The sequence below is a fragment of the Hypanus sabinus genome, assembly GCF_030144855.1.
Source record: "Hypanus sabinus isolate sHypSab1 chromosome 1 unlocalized genomic scaffold, sHypSab1.hap1 SUPER_1_unloc_1, whole genome shotgun sequence".
NCBI lineage: Eukaryota > Metazoa > Chordata > Chondrichthyes > Myliobatiformes > Dasyatidae > Hypanus > Hypanus sabinus.
The window spans coordinates 290,001-308,567 of NW_026778903.1; the positions used below are offsets into that span (position 1 = coordinate 290,001).

At 47.9% G+C, this 18,567-nt stretch overlaps 2 protein-coding genes across 3 annotated transcripts in view; one reads left to right on the plus strand and one right to left on the minus strand.

The window, feature by feature from the left end:
- Nucleotides 1-18,567, minus strand: part of psmc4 (proteasome 26S subunit, ATPase 4) — a 33,657-nt gene that overhangs the window by 5,388 nt on the left and 9,702 nt on the right. For both annotated transcript variants that reach the window (XM_059957374.1, XM_059957373.1), the window contains exons 3-8: nucleotides 15,563-15,749; nucleotides 8,880-9,026; nucleotides 5,971-6,080; nucleotides 5,444-5,537; nucleotides 1,764-1,931; nucleotides 774-850 (exon numbers count right to left, since the gene is read on the minus strand). In XM_059957374.1, the coding sequence (XP_059813357.1) occupies nucleotides 774-850; nucleotides 1,764-1,931; nucleotides 5,444-5,537; nucleotides 5,971-6,080; nucleotides 8,880-9,026; nucleotides 15,563-15,749 (783 nt within the window). The remainder of the gene's footprint in view (nucleotides 1-773; nucleotides 851-1,763; nucleotides 1,932-5,443; nucleotides 5,538-5,970; nucleotides 6,081-8,879; nucleotides 9,027-15,562; nucleotides 15,750-18,567) is intronic.
- On the plus strand, nucleotides 1,971-4,375 carry LOC132385365 (uncharacterized). The gene is made up of 3 exons (XM_059957405.1): nucleotides 1,971-1,980; nucleotides 2,837-3,892; nucleotides 3,958-4,375. The coding sequence occupies exons 1-3, from the start codon at nucleotides 1,971-1,973 to the stop codon at nucleotides 4,041-4,043; spliced, it is 1,152 nt and encodes a 383-aa protein (XP_059813388.1). The 3' UTR covers nucleotides 4,044-4,375.

Genomic DNA, 18,567 nt, shown 5'->3' on the forward strand with positions numbered 1-18,567 from the left:
CATCCATGTGCCTATCTGAGAGACTCTGAAATGCCCCACGGATCTGCCTCTACCACGACCCCTGGCAGCACGCTCACTAGTGAAAATTGTGTGCAATTTGTGTTTAGTATGTTTCCCCTGTGAATGTTGGGTCTCTGGTGCTCTGTGCCCACAAAGCTGCTGCAGGGAAGTTTTGCATTGCGCCTGCGCAGACATAGACGTGTAGGTGACAATAAACTTGACCTGTGAAGTTTTGCCTGTGACACACGTTTAAGTTTGTGACAAAAGGAGTGAGTGCAGCCGTATCAGTCATGGGTGAGGCAACCCCAGCTAAACCAGGAAGAGTGCAGGTAAAATTTATGTAGATATTGCCACAGAACTGGAAGGCCTGAGTTACAGGGAGAGGTTGGCCAAGCTGTGTCTTTCCTTCCTGGAACACAGAAAATGAGAGAAATGTGACAAATAAAGTTAACCTCCTCCTCCTTCTAATCCCCAGGCTAGGGGAGCCCAAAACAGTGGCAGACATCATCGGAGGGTGAGATGGGAAAGGCTTCCAAAGGACCTGAGGGGCAACTTCACACAGAATAAGCCTCCAGAGGAAGCGTCTGAGGCAGGTACAATAGTTTCATTCAAGAAGCAGTTGGTCAGGTACATGGATAAGGGGTGAACACAGGAGATTGGGATTATTTATGGGGGTGGGGAACACGGTGACCACGGATGGGCTGGAAGGCTCAGTGGGATTGTAAAGGAAACCCTGTCACAGTTGCAGCTGTGAGCTCCCAGGAAGCACATACCTTCACATTGACGTTCTGGTCGAAGCCATCCATCTGGTTGAGAAGCTCCAGCAGGATCCTCTGCACCTCCCTGTCCGCTGGTAAACAGAAGGTAGGTTAGAAGGGCGGTTCTCCCAAACTATGTTATGTTTAAATTTAGAAAAAATTAGAAGTGGTACTTTTGAGACTTCTATTAAATTTGAAAAGTTATGGAGACCATTTATTCAACATTTTCATATGATGTAATATGACCCTTTGCCAAGTACATTTGATTTCCCAGCTTTTAGCTTATGTATTTTGAGAGGACCGGAAGTGACGGCATTGATGAATACTTATTTTTGTGAGATATTATAAACAGCCCACTTTTTTTTTCCTTCTCTTTTGTTTGTTTTTTTTTCTTTTATATTACTTATTAGCTATAGTTATTAGATTAGATTAGTTAGTTCTGCATTATATAAATTTTTTTTTGTTTTTTTTCTTTCTTTTTTCTGTTTTTTTATATTATACATTATGAAATATTTAGATTTACTATGTCCATACATATATCTTATGGCTTATGTCTTGGTAAACTCATTTATATTGTAACTATTATGTATGTTTTTTTTTCATATGTAATGGAATGTGTATGTTGGTAATTTCTTTATCAATATATCATCTGTATTCTGTCCATATTATTAATATTAATAAAAAGATTTAGAAAGAAAGAAAGAAGGGCGGCCTCCGACACACCTGCCCGCACGTGTGGGCGGGGGGGGGGGTGAAATTACCAAGACTAACCCGCACAACTTGGACATCTTATTCTGGGGACGTGGGAGAAAAGCACAGAGCTCACGGGGGAAGCCCAAGGTCGAAGGAAGAGCACACACACAGAGCCAGAAGGCTGAACCTGGGTGGAAGTGGCTCTACTCTCAATGGCACTGGGCCACTCTGCATAGACAGCCTGTTAAAAGCACCAAGATGTGGGAAAGGGAAAAGGCAGGGATGGAGATGACATGGGAGCAGTTAACTTACCTCCCGTCTGTGCATCGAAGCGTTTGGTGGCAATAGCGTCGATCTCGTCAATGAAGATGATGGCAGGCGCGTTCTCTTTGGCCAGCCGGAACACGTCCCGGACCATCCTGGGACCTTCACCCAGGTACTTCTGGACAAACTCGGAGCCCACCACGCGGATGAAGGCGGCTGACGGGGGAGAGGAAGGGAGAAGAGAAGACAGAGATTATGGGGTATGGCTAGGAACAGGCAGGAGGTCAGGGCAGTACTCACAGACACGTCATGGAGTCTCTCAGCTTGGAAATACGTCCTTTGGCCCAATCAGTCCACACTGACCCAGATTCAAATCCCAACCGGTCCAGACTGTCCAATATTCCCATCCCAACCAGTCCACACCGACCCAGATTACCATCCCAACCAGTCCACACTGTCCGAGATTCCAATCCCAATCAGTCCACACTGTCCGAGATTCCAATCCCAATCAGTCCACACTGTCCGAGATTCCAATCCCAATCAGTCCACACTGTCCGAGATTCCAATCCCAATCAGTCCACACTGTCCGAGATTCTAATCCCAACCAGTCCACACTGTCCGAGATTCCAATCCCAATCAGTCCACACTGTCCGAGATTCCAATCCCAATCAGTCCACACTGTCCGAGATTCCAATCCCAATCAGTCCACACTGTCTGAGATTCCAATCCCAATCAGTCCACACTGTCTGAGATTCCAATCCCAATCAGTCCACACTGTCCGAGATTCCAATCCCAATCAGTCCACACTGTCCGAGATTCCAATCCCAATCAGTCCACACTGTCCAAGATTCTAATCCCAATCAGTCCACACTGTCCGAGATTCCGATCCCAATCAGTCCACACTGTCCGAGATTCCCATCCCAACAGTCCACACTGTCCGAGATTCCAATCCCAATCAGTCCACACTGTCCGAGATTCCAATCCCAATCAGTCCACACTGTCCCAGATTCCACTCCCAAACACACTGTCCGAGATTCCCATCCCAACAGTCCAAACTACCAGATTCCAATCCCAATCACACTGTCCGAGATTCCAATCCCAATCAGTCCACACTGTCCCAGATTCCACTCCCAAACACACTGTCCGAGATTCCCATCCCAACAGTCCAAACTCCCAGATTCCAATCCCAATCACACTGTCCGAGATTCCAATCCCAATCAGTCCACACTGTCCAAGATTCCGATCCCAATCAGTCCACACTGTCCGAGATTCCAATCCCAATCAGTCCACACTGTCCGAGATTCCAATCCCAATCCACACTGTCCCAGATTCCCATCCCAACAGTCCACTGTCCCAGATTCCACTCCCAAACTCACTGTCCGAGATTCCCATCCCAACAGTCCACACTGTCCCAGATTCCACTCCCAAACACATTGTCCGAGATTCCCATCCCAACCACACTGTCCAAGACTCCCACCCCAACCACACTGTCCAAGATTTCCATCCCAACAGTCCACTGTCCCAGATTCCACTCCCAAACTCACTGTCCGAGATTCCCATCCCAACAGTCCACACTGTCCCAGATTCCACTCCCAAACACATTGTCCGAGATTCCCATCCCAACCACACTGTCCAAGACTCCCACCCCAACCACACTGTCCAAGATTCCCATCCCAACAGTCCACACTGTCCCAGATTCCCATCCCAACAGTCCACACTGTCCCAGATTCCCATCCCAACCACACTGTCCAAGATTTCCATCCCAACAGTCCACACTGTCCCAGATTCCCATCCCAACCACACTGTCCAAGATTTCCATCCCAACAGTTCACACTGTCCCAGATTCCCATCCCAACAGTCCACACTGTCCCAGATTCCCATCCCAGCAGTCCACTGTCCCAGATTCCACTCCCAAACACACTGTCCGAGATTCCCATCCCAACAGTCCACACTGTCCCAGATTCCACTCCCAAACACATTGTCCGAGATTCCCATCCCAACAGTCCACACTGTCCCAGATTCCACTCCCAAACACATTGTCCGAGATTCCCATCCCAACAGTCCGAACTCCCAGATTCCAATCCCAACCACACTGTCCGAGATTCTAATCCCAATCAGTCCACACTGTCCGAAATTCCAATCCCAATCAGTCCACACTGTCCGAGATTCTAATCCCAGTCCACACTGTCCGAGATTCCGATCCCAATCAGTCCACACTGTCCGAGATTCTAATCCCAATCAGTCCACACTGTCCGAGATTCTAATCCCAATCAGTCCACACTGTCCGAAATTCCAATCCCAATCAGTCCACACTGTCCGAGATTCTAATCCCAGTCCACACTGTCCGAGATTCCGATCCCAATCAGTCCACACTGTCCGAGATTCCGATCCCAATCAGTCCACACTGTCCGAGATTCCAATCCCAATCCACACTGTCCCAGATTCCCATCCCAACAGTCCACTGTCCAAGACTCTAATCCCAATGTCCACAATGTCCCAGATTCCCATCCCAACAGTCCACTGTCCCAGATTCCACTCCCAAACACACTGTCCGAGATTCCCATCCCAACAGTCCACACTGTCCCAGATTCCACTCCCAAACACATTGTCTGAGATTCCCATCCCAACAGTTCACACTGTCCCAGATTCCCATCCCAACAGTCCACACTGTCCCAGATTTCCATCCCAACAGTCCACACTGTCCCAGATTCCAATCCCAACCACACTGTCCAAGATTTCCATCCCAACCGTTCACACTGTCCCAGATTCCCGTCCCAACAGTCCACACTGACCCAGATTCCAATCCTAATCAGTTCACACTGTCCCAGATTCCCGTCCCAACAGTCCACACTGACCCAGATTCCCGTCCCAACAGTCCACACTGACCCAGATTCCAATCCTAATCAGTCCACACTGACCCAGATTCCCATCCCAACCAATCCACACTTGGCCATATTCCTGTAAATCAGGAGTTCCCAACCTGGGATCCTCAGATCCCTCAGTTAATGGTAGAGGATCCATAGCATAAAAAAGTTTAGTAACCGCTGCTCTAACCCTATCCTGGTCCCTGTCCAAATGCCTTTTAAAAGTTGTTAATGTAGCTGCCTCAACTGCTTCCTCTGGCAGCTCGTTCCATATTCAGACCACCGTCTGTATGAAAAGCTTCCCGCAATTCCTCTTTCAGACTGTGATTATCCATCTTATCTGATTATTCCCCAGATTATTCAATAAAAAATCTCTAAGGAATTTCCTTGTGAATCTTTCCTGCATCCTCTCCAGCTTAAAGACATCCTTCCTGTAGCTGGGCACCCAGAACTGTACACAGTTCACCAAGTGTGGTCTCACTGACTTCCTGTACAGCTGTAATATAAACGTCCCACCTCCTGTACTCAGTGCCCTGACTGATGAAGGCCAGTGTGTCAAACACTTTCACCACCACCCTGTCTACCTGTGTCAACACTTTCACCACCACCCTGTCTACCTGTGTCAACACTTTCACCACCACCCTGTCTACCTGTGTCAACACTTTCACCACCACCCTGTCTACCTGTGTCAACACTTTCAGGGAGTTGTGCTTCTATTCAGCATGGTCTCTCTGCTCTGTAACACACCCCAGTGCCCTACAGTGAGGAGGGGGTGAGGAGGGGAGGTGTCTGATCTTCACTAGGGGGTATTGTTCACGCTGCCTCTCCCGGTCCCAGTGCTCCGATAGCTGGTCTCTGCCTTACCTGTGGTGTGGTGGGCGACAGCCTTGGCCAACATGGTCTTCCCACAACCAGGAGGGCCGTACATCAGGACCCCCCGTGGAGGGTCAATTCCGATCTATGGACACAGAGAACAGGTCAGAAGGTGGTACACAGGGGTGGGGGTTGGGGGGGGTCTGGACGAGAGGAGGGAATTGCTTGTGGAGGGGACAGGGGCGAGGGGAGGCACTTGCGGACAAGAGGGGGGGCAGGGGTTTTTGGCAGAGGGGACAGTCGGGGGGCGTGAAACAGGGGTGGGCAGATGGAAAGGGGTAAAGTGAGTGCCCGCAGATGGAATTGGGCAAGAGGAGCACAGGCCATTCCCGAGTGGAGTCTCTGGTTGGGAACTGGTATGTTGCACCAGTGGAGTCTGGTCAGAGACAGGACGTTCTTTACCGAAGAAGGGACAGTGGGCCAGGCATTTCAATCCAGAGGCACGCCACTGGTCCGAGTGTCTGTTCCAGTGCGGAGGTCTGATCTAGGCTGCCGATTATTATCTGGGCTGCACTCACCTGCTTGTAGAGCTCGAAATGAGTGAGGGGGAGCTCAACAGCTTCCCTCACCTCCTGCTTCTGGATGTCCATCCCTCCAATGTCCGAATAGAGGACATCCGGCTTCTGATCTGTGGGAGCAATGATAAGTCAGTCTGGGCACAGAACTCTGCCGGTGGCCCCATGTACAGAGCTTCATCTGAGGTCCCACACAGCTCCAGACTGCAACTCTGCCTGTTGCCCCACACAGTCCAGGGACAGAGCTCTGCATGTGACCCACATAGTCCTGTGAACAGAGCTCTGCCCGGAAGCCCACACAGCCCCAGGAACCTAGCTCTGCACGTGACCTATATAGTCTTAGGAACAGAGCTCTGCTTGGGAGCCACACAGTCCCAGAAATAGCCCTGCCTGGGAGCTTCTATGGCCCCAGGAATGGAGTTCTGTGTCAATCTACACATCCCTGCATCAAGAGCGCCATCTGCTGATGCAGTCAGGAAGCACTCTGCTCCAACCACACAATCTCACCCCAGCTCTGTGACTCAGCCCTAAATGGTATCCTGGGTCATTTCTCTGCGATCTCCCTCATTTCCCATATCTCCTCCCCACTTTTCAGAAGCTGCTGTGGGACCTGCTTGCGAATGCATCCCATTCTAGACAGCAGAAGGATAGCAATAACTTGTCACAAGGAACCATTTCTGCTCTTCCCTGTAGCTCTTCAAGTCCATCCCATTCAATCTCTGACCATGGGAAATGATGTCACCCGAATTTCAGAAAACCCCTTCCTGCTTCCAAAATACCTCAATTCAATCTCCCTTTAACTGCTCCCTTCCAAGAAAGATTATCCCATCTGGAAGGATGTGGAAGATTCAGAGGGCACAGACAAGATTTACCAGGATTAGAGAGCATGTATTATGAGGAAAGGTTGAGTGAGACAGAGCTTTTTTCTTTGAAGAGGAGGAGGATGAGAGATGACTTGAAAAAGCTATGTAAGAAGAGATGTAGATAGAGTGGATAGCTGGAGAGCTTTCTCCCAGAGCAGGAATGGCTAATACGAGAGGACATGCATTTAAGGTGACTGGAGGAAAGTACAGGGGGGATATCAGAGGTAGGTTGTTTCACACAGTAAGTGACGGGTTCATGGAACACTGTCGGGGGTGATGGTCGAGGCATTAAGGACATTAAGAGGTTCTTAGATAGACACATGGATGATAGAGAAATGGAGAGCTATGCCTGATAATGGAGAGGACACAGAATGGACGGGCTGGGACTGTTTCCCTGGACCAAAGGAGGCTGAGGGGTGATGACTGACATAGGAATATAAAACCACAAGGGGTGTAGATAAGGTGGACGGTCACAGTCTATTTCCTCAGCACAGGGGAGTCTAAAACTAGAGGACACTGGTTTAAGGTCAGAGCAGAAAGATTCAAAGGGGCAGCTTTTCACTCATAGTATGGTGGGTACACGGAATGAACTGCCACAAGAAGCGACAGAGATGGCACAGTTACGGTGTTTGAATAAGAAGGGTTTGAGGGAAGGGACTCGAGTATAACACCTTGGTTGGCATGCACCAGTTGGGTAGAAGGCCTGTCATGGGTGCTGTGTGACTCAATGGCTCTAGGTTTCGGGTAAGGAGAAAGTGATTTAGAAGGGATCTGGTGGGAGATCTTCTTCGCCCTGGGAGGAGTGAGTATCTGATTATACAGCTGGAGAGAGCAGTGGAAGCAAGATCATCACCACAGTGGAAAAGCATCTACTCTCTCTCTCATGCACTCCCCACTCTCTTCCCCCACACATTTCCTCTCTGCCCTACAGGCAGTCCTTGGGTTATGTACGAGTTCTGTTCCTGAGTCGAACTTTTAGTCAGATTTGTACGTAAGTCGGAGCAAGTACATCCGGTGTTATTTAGCATCAGTCAAACGTTTGTCTTAGTATATAGTATAATTTTACCTTTCCATGCATATAAAACACTTAAGAAACGTATGGATTCCAATAATTAAACCACTGCGTTGCTAAGTAATAATTGTAGCTTTCATCGGGGCAGGGTCTTTCAAATGCTCCATTATTCTCACTTTATCCTTTAAAATTGTTCCAATTGTTGACCGATGTAGCCGAACACTCTTCCACTGACCGATGACGTTTCACCTCTTTCCAAACGCTTTATTATTTCCACTTTATTTTCAATCGTGATCGCTTCCCGTCAATGGAACAAAAACACTGCGGGCGGTGGGTCCCGAGCTCCGCCGGCTCCCGAGGACCACTGCACTGAGGCAGGTTAAATGGGACAAGTGGGGGCTGTGCTGGGTTTGGGTATTTGATCTCCGCAATATTTTGCATGGGAATTTAAATGAGACGTGGCAGTGTTTTTTTTTTACGAGGTCGAGTTCCAAGCTTGATATCAACCCGGCACAAATGGTACGGGAGTCACTGGATCCACATCAAACTGGCACGGGAGCGGTCTCTCACTGGATCGAACTCGCGAACCTCCGTTCTCCAGCCCGGCGCTGATCTCACTGCGCCACCAGCTGACCGGAACGGGGGGGGGGGGGGGGGCGGGGGGGATCTGTGCGTTAAACACGCAACACAGTGTCAATGGCAACGACTTAAAATGGCAGATGGCGTCGCGATCTGACTTAAAATGGCGGACAGCATTCTTCTTCCTCGGTTCGTAAGTACGAGTTGTCCGTAAGTTGGGCATTCGTAACTCGGGGACTACCTGTAGTCTCCCAATTCCCCCTCCTTCCCTCACCCCCTCCCTCCCAACCAGCACTTGAATCGATCGGGGAACAGTGCTTCCACAGCAAATACTGGGACAGGGGATGAGCCCGGACGAGTCAGCACAGCGCCTCGGGCCAAAGGGAAGCATCCACCATCCAGCCATGGGAAGAGGAGTCCCAGTCCCCGGCAAAGCCATCCCCTTCTTTGCAACCCACCTGAGGTGAGCATCATGATGCTGCTGTCAGCTTCGGGAGGCAGAACGTCGACCAGGGCATTGCTGTGCTTGTGCAGGGCCACCGAGGCATTGGGCTTCAGCAGCTCCCGGTCAATGGTGCTGAGGATCCGCACGTAGTAGTTGGAGCCTGCGAGAGGGACAGGAAGAGAGGTTACAGCAGGAAACTCTCACCACAACACACACCAGAATCAGAGGCAGATTTATCTCTCAATCAGAATCAGGTTCATTATCACTGACATAGGTTGTGAAATTTCTTGTTTTGAAGCAGTGGTACAGTGCAATACATAATAGTATATTATATGTATTGCACTGTATATGTTATATTTTATAATTAAATAGTATATTTTATATTTCTTATGCTAACTTAAAGTTAGACAAAATGAGAGCAAATAATGAGTGTTTGTAGACCGTGTATGGAGGGGAGGAAGCAGTTTCTAAAACACTGACTGTGCATCTTCAGGCTACCTTCTGTCTGATCCCGTAATGAGGAGATGGTGAGGGTCCTTAGGTGAGCTTCTTGAGGAACCACCTCATGAAAATGTCCTTGATGCCGATGAGGCTTGAGCCCGTGATGGAGCTGGCTGAGTGCACATCCCCCTACAGTCCCTCACAATCCTGTGCACTGGAGCCTCAGTAACTGACAGTAACTGGCTGAGTGCACGTCCCCCTACAGTCCCTCACAATCCTGTGCACTGGAGCCTCAGTAACTGACAGTAACTGGCTGAGTGCACGTCCCCCTACAGTCCCTCACAATCCTGTGCACTGGAGCCTCAGTAACTGACAGTAACTGACTGAGTGCACATCCCCCTACAGCCCCTCACAATCCTGTGCACTGGAGCCTCAGTAACTGACAGTAACTGGCTGAGTGCACGTCCCTCTACAGCCCCTCACAATCCTGTGCACTGGAGCCTCAGTAACTGACAGTAACTGGCTGAGTGCACATCCCCCTACAGTCCCTCACAATCCTGTGCACTGGAGCCTCAGTAACTGACAGTAACTGGCTGAGTGCACGTCCCCCTACAGTCCCTCACAATCCTGTGCACTGGAGCCTCAGTAACTGACAGTAACTGGCTGAGTGCACGTCCCTCTACAGCCCCTCACAATCCTGTGCACTGGAGCCTCAGTAACTGACTGAGTGCACATCCCCCTACAGCCCCTCACAATCCTGTGCACTGGAGCCTCAGTAACTGACAGTAACTGGCTGAGTGTACATCCCTCTACAGCCCCTCACAATCCTGTGCACTGGAGCCTCAGTAACTGACTGAGTGCTGCAATGATGCTCTCTCCACTGTAAGTCTACACAAATTTGCCAGGGTCTTTGGTGAGCACCGGATATCTTCAAACTCCTCACGACAGAGCCGCTGGGGTGCCTTCATGAATGCAACAACATAGTGGACCCATGATATATTTTTCGAGATGCTGACATCCAGGAACTTGAAGCTGCTCAACCTTTCCACTACTGAACCTCTAATGAAAACTAGTGTGTGCTCCCTCATCTTCCCCTTCCTGAAGTCCACAATAAGGTCTTTGGTACTACAGATGTTGAGTACAAGGTTATTATTGCAACACCACTCAACCAGCTGATCCACCTCAGTCCTGTATGCTCTTCATTGTCATCCAAGATTCTTCCAACAATATGACAGTCACTGGTGAATTTATAGATGGCACTTAAGCTGTGCCTTACCACATAGTCAGGAGTGTAGAAACACCAGAGCAGTGGGCTAAGCATGCATTCCTGAGGTAAGTCGGTGGTAATTGGCCGCGAGATGTTATTTCCAATCCACACTGACTGATCTTGCAATGAGGAAGTCAATAATGCAGAGTCCCAGGGTTTTGAAGCTTTTTAATACTGAAAGGGAGATGATGTTGAACGCCGAGCTAGAATCAATAAATAGCAGTATGGTGTAGGTGTTGCTGTTACCCTAGTGCTCCAGAAGCAAGTGGAGAGATTTTGTCTGTAGACCTAATGCAGCGGTAGGCAAATTGTAAGGGTCCAGGTCTGTGCTTTGGCAGCAGTTAATTCCAGCCATGGCCAACCTCTCAATGTATTTCAGCACATACATAGCTTTGACTAGTGTTACATGCATCATATAATAATACTGTACCCCAGTGCAGGCTGTACATACCAAGGTACAATGACAATCTGCCCTGTGTATTGTTCATACACATCAATTCATTACAACAGTGCATTGAGAGAAACCAGCATCGGCATGCAGAATAAAGTGTCGCATTTACAGAGAAAGTGCAGTGCAGGCAGACAATAAGGTACAAGGGACAAGATGAGACAGATTTCTGAGGTAGAATCAGTGGGAGATCATTCACAATGACGTAGAAGCTGTCCTTGACACAAGATTCTGCAGATGCTGGAAACCTTGAGCAACACATAGAGTGCTGGAGGAACGCAACAAGTCAGGCAGCATCTGTGGAGGGGAATAAACAGTCAACAGTTCATGCTGAGACCCTTCAACAGCACTGGAAGGGAAGGAGAGTGGCCTTGAGCACAGTGGTACATGCTTTCAGACTTTTGTATCTTCTGCCCAAAGGGAGAGGGAGAAGCGAGACTGTCCGGCGTAAAGGCAGACTTTGATCAGGCAAGCTGCTTCGCTGAGGCAGCAAGAAATGCAGCTGGAGTCTATGAAGGGGAGGCTCACTTCCAAGATGAGCTGAGCTGTGTCCACAAATCTGCAGTTTCTTGTGGTCACATGTCAGATCTTTTGCCAGGAGTAGATTACATCTATTTCCTTCACTGTGTCCCTTTGTTCTGTGGCTTCTGACATCTCTCCCATGGCAGCACAGTAAGTTCCCAAATCCTGAAAGGATATGTGACCTAGTTCAGGCAGTGACACATCCATCTCTGCAAACACTGGCATCAGTCAGAATGAACGGCAGGGTCCCTCTGTTCCCCAGCACCCTCAAAGCTCAAGTACCCTTGAAGGTGGCAGCAGAGGATTTTATTAAAGAAAACATTAGCTTTATTTGTCACATGTACATTGAAACATATAGTAAAATGTATCATATCAAATTAGTATGGATTGTACTGGGGGTTGCCAACAAGAGTTGCCACGCTTCTGGGGCAACGCAGTATGCCAGCTCAGTAATCCTAACCTGTACGTCACTGGAAACTGGAGCACCCAGAGGAAACCCACAAGATCACCGGGAGAGTGTTCAAACTCCTTACAGGCAGCAAACTCCAATCTGTGATCATTGGCACTGTAAAACATTGTGCTAGCCACAACACTACAGTGACGACCTTTATCTTTAGAACATAGAATAGTACAGGTCATTCGGCCCACAATGTTGTGCTGACCCTTAAACCCTGCCTCCCACATAACCGTCCACCTTAAATTCCTCCATATACCTGTCTCGTCATCTCTTAAATTTTACTAGTGTATCTGCCTCCATCTCTGACTCGGGCAGTGCATTCCACGCACCAACCACTCAGAGTAAAGAACCTTCCTCTAATATCCCCCTTGAACTTCCCTCCCCTTACCTTAAAGCCATGTCCTCTTGTACTGATCAGTGGTGCCCTGGGGAAGAGGCACTGGCTGTCCACTCTGTCTATTCCTCTTAATATCTTGTACACCTCTATCATGTCTCCTCTCATCCTCCTTCTCTCCAAAGAGTGAAGCCCTAGCTCCTTTAATCTCTGATCATAATCCATACCCTCTAAACCAGGCAGCATCCTGGTAAATCTCTTCTGTGCCTTCCAATGCTTCCATATCCTATCCTTCAAAAGTAGATTTTCAAAAATATACCAAAGAATAAACACATTGCAAAGCCAGCATCTTTACACACACAGTCTCTATCTCTCTCGCACACACACGACACACTTGCTCTCATACATAAATACATAAACACACAAACACACTTTAAGTTCTTGGACATCAACATCTCGGGTAACCTAACTGAGGCCAGCACATAGATGCAATCACAGAAAGGCAATTCAGCATCTTTACTTTCTGAGAAGGTTCGGCTTGTTAACGAACACCCAAACTTCTGCGGATGTACTGTTGGAAGTACATGGTCTCATACGCAGAAAGCTGCGGAGAGTAGTGGACTCAGCCCAAAACCTCACGACACGTCCCTCACCACCGTCGGTAGCATCCCCAGGAGGCGCTGCCTCTAGTCAGCAACATCCATCATCAAAAATTTCCACCATCTGGACTGTGCCATCTTCTCACAGCTCCCACTGGGCAGGAGGAACAGGTCCCACGCCCTAATCACTACCTCAGTTCAGCAACACTTTGTACTGCAATGGACTTCAGTTTTTTTCTAATCAAGTTTAATTGTCATTCACCCATACAAGAACATCCATGAATATAGCCCAACGAAGCAGCATTATTCTGGGGTCAAGGAGCAAAACACAGTACCAACAGTCACACACAGCACAGGGCACATCTAATTACAACAGCAGTAAACAAACAGCCACTATATATCTCTATCGTATATCCCTGAGTGACACATTCCGCAAGTTGGTGGTACACAGGCATTGTCAGCAAGAACAAGCAGTTCTCGCTCGGCAGACAAAGGTATTGTCTACAATCCAGCTTGGCTTCCACCCAGCGAACACTAGAGGGCAGCACTGAATTGTGTACAAGTTTCTCTCATGTCTCTAATACTGCTTCTGTGTGCAAGACCCTAAGATAAAGGAGCAGAATTAGGTCATTTGTCCATCGCATCTCCACCATTCAATAATGGCTGACTTATTTTCCCCTCTCGCCTTCTTCCCATCACCCTTAGACCCCTCACCAGTCGGGAACCTATCAATCTCTGCCTTCAACAATTGGCCATCTGTACCATCAAGGTCCACAGATTCACCACCTTCTGGCTAAAGAAACTTCTCCTCGTCTCAGTTCTGAAGTTACACCCTGTTATCCTGAGGCTGTATGCTCAGATCTGACACTCTCCTGCTGATGGAAATATCCACTCAATGTGGAACGTTCAGGATCCAGTAGGCTTCAATGAGATTCCCCTTCAGCCTTCTAATCCCCATTGAGTTCAGCCCAAAGTCATCACGCTCTCCTTATACATTCACCCTTACATCCCGGGATTGTCCTCGTGACCTCCTCTGGACCCTCTCCAATACCAGCACATCCTTCTTTAGATATGGGGCCCAAAGCTTATAACAATTCTCCAACTGTGATCTAATACGCCATGAAGCCTAATACACCTATGCTTTGAGATTCTAGTCCTCTTGAAAGGAACACTAACTTCCTTACCGCTGACACGACCTTCAGGACGTCCCATGCTTCCAAGTTTCTTTGCACATCCAATTTCTGGTTTCTCTCGCCATTTAGAAAATAGACCACACATTTATTCTTCCTACCAAAGTGCAAACCACACACTTCCCTGCGCTGTTTTCCTCCTGCCACTTTGCCCACGTTCCCAACTTTATCACTTATGAATGGACCTCTTGTATGATAAGATGGACACGGCCTCTCAATGTACCTGGTTATGATCTTGCACTTTATCGTTAATCTGAAATGCACTTTTTCTGTAGCTGTTACACTTTATTCTGCATTTTGTTAATGTTTTACCTTGTTTCACCTCAATGCACCATGTAATGATCTGATCTGTATGAACCGTACGCAAGATACAGGTGAAAATACACCTAATTATTTGTTAATTTATTTGTGGTCATATTACTCACAGAATGTGTCATTTCTGTGTTAATTCTGCTCCTTTGTCTTATGTTGTACAACTTGTTAGAGAGAATGTTATTTCATTTGGTATACGGTTGAAGACAATAAACGTGAACTTCAACAAGCTTGTATTTGTCTCTTGGTCCGTGGGGCAAGAATAAACAATCCCAATAGAGAGGAGGCTGCGTCCACAACTCTCTGCAGGCATGTGCCAAGCCGTTATGCATCCTACTCTCAACCCACTGATGTAGACAGTGACCACTCTTTCTCTGAATTTAAAGACCTGTTCTTTTGTTTTCCCTTGGTGTACCTCAATGAACTGTGTAATGATCTGGTATGCATGAACAGTGTGCAAGACAAGCTTTTCATGAGACAATAAACTAATACCAACCGGCCCACACCTGCTTCCTCAACACTACCTGACTCTCCACCCAACTTCAGATCATCTGCAAACATGGCCACTAAACCATCAATTCCATTATCCAGATCATTAACCTATAATATAAAAAGTAGTGGTTCCGACAACAACCCTCCCACAGAACACCACTGATCTCCGGCTGCTAACCAGAAAAGGTCCCCTTTATTCCCACTCTTTGCCTCCAGCCAGTCAGCTAATCTTCTCTCCATGCTAGTATCCTTCCTGTAAGAAGATGAGCTCTTATCTTGTTTAGCATCCTTGTGTAAGGTACTTTACAAAGGCCTTCAGAAACATGCACTGACTCCCGTTTTATCTATCCTGCCTGTTATTTCCTCAAAAAGAATTCCAACAGATTTGTCAAACAAGATTTCTTCTTCAGGACAGCATGCTGACTTCTGCCTGCTGTGTGCATCCAGGTACCCTGAAAACTAGGCCACAAAGCTATCAATTCTGACAGATGTGACAGCAAACCTGACTCTGGTAACGCCCAACGGTTTGGAAAACATGACGGCGCTGGACAATCAGAGATTCCCTGACCCCAGAAGGCTCCCCCACCACTGTGTGCTCTGCTCGAACCTCCAGCGGGCAGAGGAAGGGCCTCACCTGTGGTGGAGCCCACGATAGCTGTGTTCTGATCGACCGCCTCCAGGAACTGCCCGATGACCAGCGGGATGCTCTGAATGCGCTTCACCTCCTCCTGGGCGTGGAGGAACTCCTTCTTCAGGTTCTTCTGCTCATCCTTGATGTACTCCTCCTGCACCTCCAGGAACTCCAGCTCCTGCTGCAGTTTCTGAATGGACACAGGACATTTGACGCAGTTAGAAGCTTACACAGATCCAGCATGTCATAACAAACTTTCACAGACTTCTGTAGATACCCAGTGGAGAGTATCCGGACTGGTTGCATCGCACCCCGGTATGGAAACAGCAATGCCCATGAGCCGAAAAGTCCACAAAAAGTAGTGGATAGCCCAATCTATCACAGGAAAAGCCCTCCCCGCCAATGAGCACGTCTACAAGGAGGGTTACCGCAGGAAAGTGGCATCCATCGTCAAAGATCAACCCCATCATCCAGGCCAGGCCCTCCTCTTGCTACTACCACCAGACAGGAGGCCTTAGGAACGGTTATTATCCCTCGACATCAGGCTCCTAAACCAGGGTGGATAACTTCACTCACCTCAGCACTGAACCGATTCCGCAACCAATGAACTCACTTTCAAGGACTCAACAGCCTGTTCTTAGTAGTAGTTAGTTATTTCTTAATTATCAAAATTATTTGGACATTTTTTTGTATTTGCTCACTTTGCCTTCTTTTGCACATTGGTTGGTTTCTGAGGTTGTAATAGCCGGGGGAGGAAATGGGAATAAGCTACTACTACCTATCAAATAGCCTCTGACAACCAAGACCAGCTCCTGGCCTTCACGTGAGCTTAGCTACTGAGCCCGGCAGAACCATTTCTATTGATGGGGAAAGGGGAAAGGGCAAAGATGGGTTCCTGGTGCCCTAAAACTAGATGGGGTTCATCAGCCGTGTTTGGCAGCTCATCTAGAAGGAAAACTCTGAACTCAAACCTCCGCTGCCTTGTGGCTTCGGGAGTAAACCCCGAGGGAAAATCTGGAGTCCCTAAGGCAGTCGTACATTGAGTTTAACGCTGACTGACAATTCCTGCAACACCGCTGATACCAAACTGTATCCGTCTCCGCCGTTCCTTTGGGCTCATCAAAGCGTGGAGAGGGGGAGCTTGCTACACGGGCAACGGCTTGCTCTCCATATCGTACTGCCCAGGCTTGTGAATGTAGACAGCTAGGATGTAATGTCCATGGTCAACCCTGACCGACAGAGGCCTCAGCCCATTGGCTGTTAGTCAGTCTTTGTGTGTAGTTTTTCATTGATTCCATTGCATTTCTATGTTTGACTGTAAATGACAAGAAAATGAATCTCAGAGTTGTGTACGGTGATATACATGTACTTTGACACTAAATTTACTTTGGTCTTTGAAAGAGAGATTTATCATCACAGACAGATGTCCTGAGATTTGCTGTTTGAAGTAGGAGGACAGTGCAATACACAATTTACATAAGCAGTGCGAAAGGAAAGGAAAAATAGTGAGGTCCTGGTCACTGTCCATTCAGATATCTGATGGCAGAGGGGAAGAAGCTGTTTAAAAGGTCGAGTGTGTGCCTTCAGGCTCCTGTACCACCAGATGGCAGAGGGGAAGAAGCTGTTTAAAAGGTCGAGTGTGTGCCTTCAGGCTCCTGTACCACCAGATGGCAGCAATGAGGAGGCCTGTCCCGTGTGCATCGCCTTTTGAAGATATCCGCAACGGTGAGGAGGGTTGTAACAATGGTTGAGTTTACAAATTCCTGGAGCTTCTCCCGATCCTGTGCAGTGGCCCTCCACATTAGACGGAGGACGGGCAGGTAGTGTTGAGGAAGCAAGAAAGACACTAGCATGGACAGAAGATTGGCTAACTGACAAAAGGGATTAAAGGGAGGCTCTTCCGGATGGCTGCCAGTGGCTAATTTGTTTACTTTTTAGCTGGTTCAGTACCAGGTTGTGGGCCGAAGGGCCAGTGTCTACGCTGCGCTGTTCTACATCTATGTCTATGCCTGATGGTGGGACTGCTGCTTTCCTCAGTAGCAAGGAAGACAAAGGTAATGTTAGCATTCACTTCCAGAGCACTAAAACAAAGATGTGCATTGCTCAGACTACACGGGGAAGTACTGAGAACAGTTTTGAACACCTTATCGACGAAAGGATAAGACACAGGAGCAGAATTAGATCATTCAGCTCATCAAATTACACCATACAGGCCCAGAGGCATCAAATGCTCCTCTTACGATAAGCCTTTCATTCCCAAACTCCTGTGAACCCTCTCTAATGTCAGTATATCCTCTCTTAGATACAGTAATGGGCCCAAAACTGCTCAAGAATTTTTGCTCGAAGTCAACAGGAGCTTGGGAAACAAGACTGAACTTCTACATGGAGATGTGGCATATCTAGGCAATCTGTATGACAAAATGAACATCCTAAATATGAAACTGCAAGGTGAGAATTACAACTTAATCCAGGCAAAAAGTGCAGTGACACACACAAAATGCTGGTGGAACGCACCAGGCCAGGCAGCATCTATAGGAAGAAGTACAGTTGACGTTTCGAGCCGAGGTCCTGACGAAGGGTTTCGGGCCGAAACGTCGACTGCACTTCTTCCTATAGATGCTGCCTGGCCTGCTGCGTGGAAAGAGTGCCACTCTCTTTCTCAGGCGGTAATTTATTTACACCTGCAGTCACTGAAGAAAATTTTCAGAATCAATTTAAGGATTTGAACGATCGGGAAATTCCGGACTGAGTAATTAACCCATTTATTTGCAAGGTGGAACTACAAGAAGAGGGAGCTAGCAAGAAGAAATAATCAAAATTCAGAATGATGAAGCCGCCAAAATGCTTTTAAAAAATGGCTTTTGTGGGATGTGGTGACACTGTTATAGGAAGTTTCCTGGTCTTTGGAGAAGAGCCAAACAGTTCTTCATTGTGTTTCCATCCTCCTATCTTGCTAGAAGCTCCCACACAGTGAACCACATACTCACAGAAAATGCTTGGACATTGTT

Coding starts and splice junctions, on each gene's coding strand:
- LOC132385365 (XM_059957405.1), top strand. Junction 3,893..3,957: donor TGTCCGAGATTCTAATCCCA/GTCCACACTGTC, acceptor AATCCCAATCAG/TCCACACTGTCCGAGATTCT.